The following is an 11,584-nucleotide window of genomic DNA, read 5'->3' as shown; positions in this document are numbered from 1 at the left end:
TTGGTGCCCGAACCGCTCACTTTCCCATGGAACAAAATTTGAAGCTCACAGACTGTGATGGCTCTCTTCTCACCAACCCTGGTGCCTATCGACGATTGGTTGGACGTCTCATTTATCTGACTATAACACGTCCTGATATTGTTTTTGCAGTGAATATTCTGTCAGTTCATGCATGCTCCTCGAGATCCACACATGCAAGCTGCTATTTACGTTCTTCGCTATCTCAAAGGCAGTCCCGATCAAGGCATTTTTTTCTCATCATCTAGCAATTTGCATGTTACCGCTTACACAAACTCCGATTGGGCCAACTGCCCCACTACTTGAAGATCCACCACAGGGTTCTTCATTCAGCTCGACACGAGCCCCATTTCTTGGCGGACAAAAAAACAGACGACAGTGGCACGTTCCTCTGCTGAAGCCGAATATTGCGCTATGGTAGCCACTACTTGAGAACTCACCTGGCTGAAACAGCTCCTCATAGATCTTGGTGTCTCTCATTCTAAGCCTATCAGTCTTTATTGTGACAATCAATCTGCTCTACACATCTCTCACAACCCTATCTTTCACAAGCGCACCAAACACATTGAGATTGATTATCACATTGTTCGTGATAAAATTCGAACAGGCTTCCTTACAGCCGTTCACACCTCTTCTCATGAGTAACTTGCAGACATCTTCACCAAAGCTTTAAGACAGGAACTTTTTTACCACTTTCTCAGCAAGTTGGGCATTACGGATCTCCATGCACCAACTTGAGAAGGAGTATTGACAGAATCAAATCCCACAAAATTAGCAATCTCTTGATATTAGGAAATTTGTCATTTAATTGTAATTATTTAGGAAATTTGCCTTTTAATTGTAATTCTTTCCTTTTTCATCGTTACCATAGAAAGGCTAGGCATGTATCTATTTATTTTCAGACGCTCTTACACAGTAAGTTACTGTTTTGAGAAATAGAGAGTTCAATTCTTAACAGGTCATGCTTCATCTAAAATATTTTGTTAATAATTTCATTAATATTAAAACAAATCTCGGATTAAAATGAATAATAATTTATTGTTAATAATTTATATTATTTTGAGAAATAACTTCTTGATCAGGATCATCTGAAATTCACATACTTATATCATGAATCAAATACTTGTTAATGACAATGGATAATTTTGTAGTTTTGCTTTCTTTTATTATTTAGTTGATAATTGATTTGAACATAAGATCACATTCAGCCTTTTTATCAGTTTTGACAAACCTCAAGCTCGCTTTTTTTCTTCTTTTTTTTTTTTTTTTAAGAGAAGAGAATAGGTTACATGTCCAAGAGTGACTCACTCCTGATTTATTAAAAAACCCTCGCTTATGACGGAGGAAAACCGTGATAACAATCAATCCAACCAATAACTACGCATCAAGCTAGCTCGCTTGATAGATATAAGCTTTTTATCTGCATGTTGAATTATATATGATTATAATTCTTGTTTTGCAGCATATAAGTATAACGTTATGTTATTAATAAGAATTTTGCAGTTTTAAAATGTGCAAGTTCTGTGCATATACTTCTTTAAAAAAAAAAAAAAGGTGGTTAAATCTGAAGAGTCCACATGAAAAACTCATTTTTATTAACGATGATCAATTCCACTTATTTTAAAGGGAATGTACAAAACTTATGTACTCAAGATTGTATCTAGCATTATATTCAAATTTCAAACAAAGAAAAAAAAAATACTTCATCATCACAATTTTAAACAAAGAAAAAAAAATACTTCATCATCACAATTTTTCGAATTGATTAGGAAAATGATCAAATTCATAACCAGTCATACATATGTTAATGTCAGTCTTGACTCTTATATATGGTTTGGTTAAAAATTAAATAAAATATTATTATAATATAATTTTTATTTTACAATTTGATAAATTTAAATTATTTATTATATTTTATATTAAAATTTGAAAAAATTATAATGATTATATAAAAAGAAATGATTTAGATTTTGTAACCAAATCAGCCTTATTCGTGAAAGCCACGTGATCATTTGCTCGGGAGGTCAAAGAGACGCATGCAGCTTCTTAATTAATTTTATGCTTCGCGTGACGACGTGACGTCCCTACACAGAATTATGCTTCGCGTGACGACGTGACGTCCCTACCCTTCTGTGTGAACCATATACAGAGTCGGTCTCCTGAAAAAAAGAACTAATTTCAATTTCTTTGAAACTTCGTTGAGAAAAGATCAACACGATTTGATCATTCAGCGTAAAATGACAGCAATTGATGACAACATGGTATTGGCTTGCTCTGCGGATACTTCAGGAAGAGTTAAAAGATCTTTATCTTCTTTTATATTAGAAATATAATATAAATAATTAAATATAATTTTTTTATTAATTTAAGTTTTCTATACAAGTTCTGATTTTACATAATATCATAGTAGATTTTTTGAGTTTGAACCCTAATTCTACGTTCCATTAAATTAATTAGTTAAATATTCTACGTGTTAATAGACCTACTAATTGAGATAAGAGCCTATATAGCTTCCACGTGAAGAGAGATGTTAAAAATATAATATAAATAATAAAATTTACATCATTTTATTAGTTTAAATTTTTAGAACAAGTGATGATTTTACAGGCTGTATTCATTCTATTGAAGTTGCTCTCTAAGATATTGACCATGCATCAGCCGTATTGGTGACAACAGCAATGGTACCAATGCTAGGAAGCAAAATTATTGTCGCGGGGACCAATGCTTGCCGTGTCCCCAAAGGTTTGAAAGGTCCCTTAATATACGACAATTAATCTAAAACTGTCTTTATTGCCATTTTCGTCGAGGATGAGTAGAGATATGACATTTCTCTTATACCAGACAGCCAACTCATTTGCTCACAAGGTCTATTTTAGTTAGCAACCTTTTCTTGACCCCTAATTTAAAAATTATCCAACGGTTGCAGCATTGGATATGCCCACGTAACCCAAACTAGCTAGCAAGGGCTTGTATCTGGCCTCCTGCATGATCAGTAATGACATGACTCATTTGCTATGGATCATTCGTCGGAAGTCTCCCGAATTTATAGACTTGAAACTTCAACTTCGTTTGAATTCTTGCGCTTGAAATTAATTAGGAACATGATGATCTCGTTGAGATCTAAGCTATAAGAAGGAAATGCATGCATGTCAAGCTTATTTCTTTGTGTAGCGTGCGCACGGATAGTACGAAAAGATGCAGGAAGTTGTTATGATTTTTCTCATTCTCTTTGCTTTAGTGCTAGTATTAGCTATCGTGCTGAGATTTTTCGGTGGAGAACGTAAGATTAGCAAGCGGATATGGCATTAATGGTGGTCATCGCAGTCCACTAGTGGCAGAGCAGGCATAGGAATGAGTATGGGTGGAACCCATTTTGGAGGAGGAGGAGGCGGAGGCTGCAGTGTCAGCGGAAGTAGTGCATGTTGATCACATACACGTGCGTACAGAGCTTTTGCTCTCTCGCTCTCTCTCTAAATGGCTTTGTCGTCTTAAGAAACGATCGTTTTAACAAAAGTTGTAGTTGCCGTATGTGTCGTTACGCAAACATATATTTATACATAAAAGCGGCTATCCAGAAATGAACAGTGGCACTCCATAGACCTCGACCTCGGCTATCCAGAAAGTTGGGTATGGTAGATACCCAAGTTCGCTGATCAAACATAGAAACTCAGCAAGATTTTAGTAATTGTCCAATATGTCAAAATTGCATGAGGTGACAAGCATTGGCTGGATAGACATTTTGGTGAGTTCAAGTACCGAAGCAACGGTCTCCAACATCTCCAAGTCCAGGAATTATGAACCTAGGAAAGCCCAGTCAAAATATTAAAAAAATAGTTAAAACATGGGATGTTTTACGAACTATGGAGTGTAATTAAAAAAAATGGGGGAGGTGCTTACCCTTTGTCATCGACTGTGGGATCAATGATTCCAGTGTATACATGAAGCCTGCAAAATTATAAAAACAGAGAACTTGAGGAATGCCGATTTCATTTTCAGTTGCGAAATCTGATTGGTAATATTATTACCCAGGGAAGTTCTCACTGAGCTTTTGAAGAGCTGGAGGGGCGGCAACAGCCGAAATCTGCATCGTATCAGTCCCTTTAGTAGTGTGCTAGTCAATGAATGTAACACAAATGACTTCCTCTGTGAATGAGTGCACGCAAGTGTAGGTGGTGGATGAATATATTTTGCGCAGAAACAAAGCATTGCACAGCTTCTCCCCACTTTATATCACCATTAACAGAATAAATATTCACAAAACATACTGAAATTCATATAAAGCAAGTATTATGACAATGAAGGCTAGATAATACATACATAGCAACCTAGGCAAGACAACATCAACACAGCTCTGTCTACAAGATTCCTTTTTTGTTTCCCTAAAAATTTTGGGAAAAAAAAAAAAAAAAAAAACACTGCTACTACAGACATATTGATCCATCCATTTAGCTCACGCATCTCAGTTTGGTAGTAGCAGCATATAAACTTCAATAGGCCAAGGTCCTTTGGATCAATTGGCAATACCTTGGTTTCTCACTCAGAGAACCAGAGATAAATATAAACTTCAATAGATACACAGAGGATAGTCAATGCTACTTTTTTTTTTTTTTATAAGGAAACAAGAACTAGTTAACAGTCAATTATACTTAATTACATATTGATCCATCCCCTTAGCCCACACATCTGAGTTTGGTATTAGCAGGCATATAAACTTCAATAGATACACAGAGGACAGTCAATGATACTTAATTACATATTGATCCATCCATTTAGCCCACGCATCTACGCGTGGTAATTAGCAGCATATAAACTTCAATAGATGTACAGAGGATAGTCAATAAAACAATCTCAATTATATTGGGATTGGGTTTGCTGAAACAGAAACGTGTATGATATCTCACTAAAACGTTTACTACTTATCAAACCAGAAAAAAATGTTTACCACTTTAATTTGATTGTTATCAACCCCACGCTCCTTTAAGAGGTTGAGAGCTGCTACAATCGTGCCACCTGATATTGATTATCAAAAACAATGTAAGAAAAATCAAGCTCAATTTCTGGCCAAGTATAATTCCAACTATATAAAGGACAATATGTTGCAAACTGTAACAATTTGAGTTAGTGATGCTATAAACATGAGAGTATGAATTAGTAGTAAGACAGCATAGAGAATTTGAAGTGATCAATAGAGGCAAAATAAATAAAGACAAAACTTGATCCAGCAATATTATGAACCATCCATATTAGAAATAGGACTGAACACAGAACTAGGAGCTCCAGCCATTAGTACTGTACCTGTTGCCAGCATGGGATCAACTAAAAATACTCGAGACCCTTCTGGAAATTTGTCAGGTAACCTATGAAAAGTGATGATAAGAAGTGTAAGAAAAGTTTCTTCAACACTAGCATACAATAAGATTCCCCACCCTCCTTTTCCTTTCAACTTTGACCATTTTAATCATCCTTACACTTCTCCATCAATCCCACTAGGATCTCACGCCACGTAACACAAACATCAAGACCAATGGGATGTTGACACATGTCAACTTAAAAATAATAAACATCTTAACTTCAATTTCTTTCAACCTTAAAACTTTTTATAGCCACCATTCAGATCCAGGGGTGGTGCAGCACCCCATTCACGTGTGGACGCTGGGGGGAGCCACACCCTTCAGATTTGAGGGCAGCTGCATGGCCACTCACTTCCTATTTTATTTTTTAAGTTCAAAGAAATAGTTTTTCCCTTTCAAGTATTTTTTACTTTTAGTTCATGCGTGTCAACATCCCATTGGTGCTGATGTTTTTATTGTGCTGAGGTGGCAGGTCCATTAGTGGGACTAATAGAAGGGTAACGGAATGAATATCAAAATTGGAGGCACAGGCATCAAAAAGTATAAATACATAAATAAAGGAAAGACCTTAATCAGTATGCCAAGATTAAAATGACTCAAAGAAACAAAGAAAAAATATGAAACAAAAGCAAAGCAATGAACAAGAATAGAAGTTCAAAAAAGTGCTCAATATCGCTAAAAGATCTCAAATAGAAGGAATGTGAAAAGTTCCTCGTGACCTTTGCCTGAGCAGTTAGAGATGTAACAAAGAAAAAAACACATTCTCATTTCCATGCAAGGCTTTCTTACTTGTTCAGATATATTGAAGGCTGAAGTGTCTCTTCATCTCTGCTTAACCCTTAATTTGCAAAAAGGAAAGAAAACCACCGAAGTAGTCAATCACATTGCAAACCTGAAGAAACGAGAATTCAAGTCTAAAAGAACAATTGATAAGGTGTTTGAATTAAGTCATTGAAGGAGAGCATCATCATTGTATCAGTGAATGCTTGAGAAGCACTAAGCTTAACACAATTTATAAACATCCTCATCTTTGACCATCCCCTTCTACTATAGCTACATGCATGAACCTTTCCTCACCCAGATGGTATGTTTTTGTTGCTGGCAATAGAGAAGATGCGTGTTCTGCAAGAGCTAGACCAGCTCTTAGGATTGGAACTACCTGCAAAAGTTAAAGACAATATAAGTTGAAGGTGCAGCCTAAATTTAGGCTTATTCAGACATCATTTGACTATAAAAGACCTCACAAGATTGTGTCACACTAACCAGCCACAATATTATAAAATCCAGGCCTCATGCCACTCCTAACAACTATGGTTTGGAAAACATTGTCAACAATATACAAGCATCAGACCTAGAACTGATTCCACAACTTACAATGACTCCACGAGCAACAAAGAAAGGGGAAGAGACAAACACACATATAGAAGTGAGATTGCTACCACAAACTCACCACCATTGGCTCCCTCGGATCTATGAACTCAACTGAGGCAACACCCATTGGTGATTGAATTTCCCCATTGACAGTAGGCTGATAGCGGCAAAACCACAGGAATGCAGAAATAAAATCAGTGAAAACACGTAAGAAGAAAATGCGAACACAAAGAAGTTTCCCCTGAAATGGTACAATCATTGGCATATTTTCCACAATCTAATCTTAAAAGCAAATAAATAAATTAATTAAAAAAAAACTCAAAAAACAAACAATACTTTTAGCTAAAATGAACAATGAACAGAGAACACAAAGTATATCAAGTGAAAACTAGGTGTGGAAATTTATATGAGTTAGCTAAAAATACATCGTACTACCCAAACATACACATGTTTGTGTTTGCTTTCGATTTGTTCCCGTACAACAGATAGCTTTGTCTACTTTAACACTCAGTGTTAAATTCCAAATTTTCTGCCAGTGGGGCGAGCGAGAGAGAGAGACCATATAACAAGAATGGCTAAGCACGATAAAAAATATTTTAATTGCATTGAAAGCTGAAAGAGCTCTTGGTTTTTTGCATCCCTTTTGCCGTTGATGACAGTTGCCATGTACTTACAATGTCTGCTCCAAATCTAACTGAAAGAGCTACCTGGACACCCTATACCACAGATTCTCTTAGGCTTTCAACATTAAGAAAAACATAAGGGCACCTAGGACTTATATGTTTTAAAAAACAAAAATTACTACAGATGGCATGCATATTAAAATTAAATCGGCATCACAAAAAAATCTATAAACGAAAACATAAATTACTACAAATTTGCATGCACGATGTATCGACTAACCAACCAATCCCTCGAAGCTTCATATAAAAGTAGCCTCCCCAACTCAGCCATTGCATTCCCTACAACATTTAAAGTTTAAAACGTCAAACCCAAATCAGAATCAAGAGCAGAAAAGAGGACCAACAAATAAGGACAATAAATAACTCTAAAAATACTGAAAATAAGAGGACGTTATGATATGTGCCAGAGGAAACAATGTCTACAAGCATCGAAAATATTTCATCCTAATAATGAAAATCCAAGTCCTGTTCTAATTATACTAGTCATTTTTTGTTTTTTGGATCAAGCAGGAACTATCACTACTCGCATTTAGGTTGGAGTAGACACCATGGTACAGATTTCAACCAAAATAAAATGAGACATCGTTACACCCACAACCTATCCAACACAGGTTCGTTGCATTGCAAGAATGGTAACCCAGATCTGTCAACCACCAAGCAACCTTTGATCTCTCTTGGAAGCTATTTAAGAATCAGAAACTCCTTAGATACTCCTTGTGCTCCCTACTTAGATAGATGATCAGCAACCTGGTTCGACTCCCTATAGATGGGTGTACAGGTAGCCTTTAACAAGAAGTAAAATTTGTTCAAAAACATCAGATGGTGACCAGTGAACACAGCCATTACAAGAGTTACATGTTAGAGAGACTTATAAGATTGAGACAAGGGGACCCGCTATATGCTTAGAAGATGTGGTTTTGGGGATAGGTGGTGTGAATGGATTAAACATTGCGTCTTGACCGCTCGGTTCTCGGTCCTAGTCAATGGAAGACCATGTGGTTTTTTTCAATCTTCAAGGGGTTTGAGACAAGAGGACCCAATATCTCCTTTCCTTTTTGTTATTGTAATGAAGGCATTGAGTCGTATGGTGGAGGCCGCCGTAAGGGGGGGATTTCTTGCTGGTTTTTCAGTGGGCAGCAAGAGTAATACCAGCTCCATTTCTCACTTACTATTTGCAGATGATACGCTCATTTTTTGTGATGCTGTCAGTGGCCAGATTCAAGCTTTAAGGGCAGTTTTGTTGTGTTTTGAAGCTGCTTTGGGACTCAAGGTGAACTTGGAGAAGTCGGAGTTGGTTCCGGTGGGGGAGGTGAATAATATAGCCTCTTTAGCGGAGTTACTAGGTTGTAAAATTGCTTCTCTCCCTATGAAATATCTTGGACTTTTCTTGGGGGCGTCTTTCAAAGCAAAGAGTATTTGGGATGGAGTGGTAGAGAAGGTTGAGCAACGACTATCGAGCTAGAAGCGGCTATATCTATCGAAAGGGGGGAGATTAACCCTCATCAAAAGCACTCTTTCCAACCTTCTCACTTACTATCTTTCTCTATTTCCAATACCGGTGGGCGTGGCAAACCGGATAGAAAAGTTGTTTAGAGCTTTCTTGTGGGGTGACATGGGGGAGGAATCCAACTTCACCTTGTGAGTTGGCAAATGGTGAGCTGTCCATTTGCGAATGGGGGGTTAGGAGTGCGAAATTTGTGTGTATTTAACAAGGCACTATTAGGGAAGTGGTTGTGGAGGTACCAAATGGAAGGGAACTCACTGTGGAGAGAGGTTATTGATCATAAGTATGGTTGTGTGTGGGGGGGATGGTGCTCTAAAGAGGGTAGGGAGTCTTATGGAGTAAGTATTTGGAAATTCATAAGGAAGGGGTGAAACACCTTTGAAAAACATATCAAGTTTCAGGTGGGTAATGGAACACGTACCCGCTTTTGGTTCGATGTATGGAGTGGGGAGAGTCCTCTTTGCATGGCTTTCCTAGTTGTTTTTAACTTGGCTGGAAATCAGCAAGCTCCAGTTTCAGAAGTTCTATGTCGTGCCAATGGGGGTGACCGTATGTTGTGGACTCACATGAGGAAAGAAAAGTTTACTGTTAAATCCTTCTACAAGGTCTTGACAGTCCTACAACCCACTTTCTTTCTATGGAAGAGTATATGGAAGGTATTAGTTCCATCTAAAGTTGCTTTTTTTACTTGGACAGCTGCTCATGGGAAGATTTTGACGGTTGATAATTTAAGAAAGCAAGGTATGATGGTCACGGAGTAGTGCAACATACATAAAAGAGTGGGGAATCGGTAGATCACTTGCTCTTACATTGTGAGGTGGCTGGAGAGCTATGGGCTGGTATTCTTAGTAGAGTTGGGCTGAGTTGGGCTATGCCCAAGAGTGTGGTGGATCCATTAGCATGCTGGAATAGATCTCATAGTAGTGTCCAACTAGCAGCGGTGTGGCGGATGATTCCTTTGTGCTTAATGTGGTGTTTATGGTTAGAAAGGAATGACAGGTGCTTTAATAACAAGGAGCGTGCAGTGGGGGAAATCTGGAACTTTTTTGTATTATCTCTTTTCCAGTGGTTTTCTGCTATTGTATTGAAGGGAGGGAATGTTCATGAGTTTTTATCTTCTTTCTAGCCTACTAGAATGTAATTAGGTGTCTCACTTTGTATACTTCTTGTGTACTTGGGCATCGCCTAGTTTCATTCACATCAATAAAGATTATTACTGATAAAAAAAAAAATAAAATAAAATAAAAAGATTGAGATTTCATCTACAAATACATATTATTGTGTAAGGATCAAGATTCCCTAAGTTCTTGCTTGAATTATAATGCCTAGAGTGGGAAACACGTAAACACATAGAATAAGTCCTGTAGCCTTTATATGTATTGCTGCCCGGGTGAATTTTCGGGAAGCATCAAATTTTAAATAAATGCTGAGACAAGAATTATTAGCTATTGCTATATATGTATTAGTGAACAAGGAATCCCATTAGAGTCATTGCGGAGAAAAGGATTTGTGGGTATTGATGACTAAATGACCAAGATCTTTTGGCAGTTCCCTAGGAACTAATGGCCATAAAAATAATGCGCATAACAGCCTAATATAACCTATGGTTATGAGTAACTTGTGCAGTAAAGAGTTCCAATGGAAATCAAAGTAGACGTCCAAATTTTTTAGCGGATGGATCGTCGATTAGTCTTTATAAACACACACATTCCAACAGGTACTTACTAAATACAGGACAATGAGTTTGTACATTCCTTAGAAATGAAACCCAATGCTTGATCAATGGATGCGGAGGCACAAAGACCTGAAATTCAAAATTTTGGTATACTTGTCAGTTAGTCGAACCAATCCTACAACGAGCAATATGACCAACCAAAGTTATATAATGCTGTGTCATTTGGAAGTTAGCACATAGTTCGACAGCATTTTCCAAAGACACCATCCAAATACCAGCCAAATGCCGATTGCGTGTGGAGAAAAGTAAGGGTGAACTGACCAGCATTCGGTCCTGCGATGTGGATTTCTCCTCGGTAACCACGTGAGCCCTCACAGTAAGAATATTACGGCGGCGAGCATTGGAAGATGATATCTGCGGGAATAGGAAGAATAGCTTTTACTACAGAGAAGTGTAACGACCAGGGTTTTAGAGAATTGAAATTCTTCACTATACATAACACTACCGCTTTGACACTGAGGGAAGAAGAAGAAGAAGAATAAGAGGGAATAAATACAAAAGGAACGCGAGGATGGATCTTAGGGCGACACGTGAACGAAAACCGCGGCGCACCGGACGGGCAAGAAGCCATCGCCATTTTTTCTTGGGAGGCAAACTGTTACGAGCAATCAACTATCAAGAGTGTACTGTTAGCAGAAATTTGGATGATTTGGTCGGGAGGAAACGGTGACGGGTTCGGCCCATCTGTTGTTGGACTTTGGGCTTATTTTAGGATTTTAAGTAGAGAAGAGATGAGATGGATCAAATCAATATGCTATATGATGCCGAAAACACTTGGGCCGGATGTCAAAGCGGGAGAACAAGTGTTCAATCCCCAAGTTCTTGTGCTTGAAGTTCAGTGTAAAGCTGCAAAGCATACCTTCCATGCTGTTGATATGGAAAAACTTAATTTATAAAAAAATTTTAAAATAAATCTTCTCAA

At 37.6% G+C, this 11,584-nt stretch overlaps 1 protein-coding gene across 3 annotated transcripts; it reads right to left on the bottom strand.

The window, feature by feature from the left end:
* Positions 1-3,668: 3,668 nt before the first annotated feature.
* On the bottom strand, positions 3,669-11,306 carry LOC121268614 (uracil phosphoribosyltransferase-like). Of its 3 annotated transcripts, none has more exons than XM_041172935.1 (12): positions 11,159-11,306; positions 10,924-11,016; positions 10,653-10,731; positions 7,644-7,702; positions 6,820-6,897; positions 6,447-6,528; positions 6,159-6,207; positions 5,314-5,375; positions 4,961-5,028; positions 4,044-4,129; positions 3,916-3,963; positions 3,669-3,818 (listed from the first exon to the last, which is right to left on the bottom strand). In XM_041172935.1, exons 1-12 carry the CDS (start codon positions 11,237-11,239, stop codon positions 3,767-3,769), a joined length of 837 nt encoding a protein of 278 aa, XP_041028869.1. In that variant the 5' UTR covers positions 11,240-11,306; the 3' UTR covers positions 3,669-3,766. The 3 variants fall into 3 exon arrangements, with proteins under 3 accessions (XP_041028869.1, XP_041028870.1, XP_041028871.1); XM_041172936.1 differs by having other exon boundaries at positions 4,044-4,099; XM_041172937.1 differs by lacking the exons at positions 3,669-3,818; positions 3,916-3,963; positions 4,044-4,129 and adding an exon at positions 4,205-4,282.
* Positions 11,307-11,584: the final 278 nt, after the last annotated feature.

This window comes from Juglans microcarpa x Juglans regia, chromosome 5S (genome assembly GCF_004785595.1).
Source record: "Juglans microcarpa x Juglans regia isolate MS1-56 chromosome 5S, Jm3101_v1.0, whole genome shotgun sequence".
Taxonomy (NCBI): Eukaryota; Viridiplantae; Streptophyta; class Magnoliopsida; order Fagales; family Juglandaceae; genus Juglans; species Juglans microcarpa x Juglans regia.
This window is presented reverse-complemented; position numbering and strand designations above follow the sequence as displayed.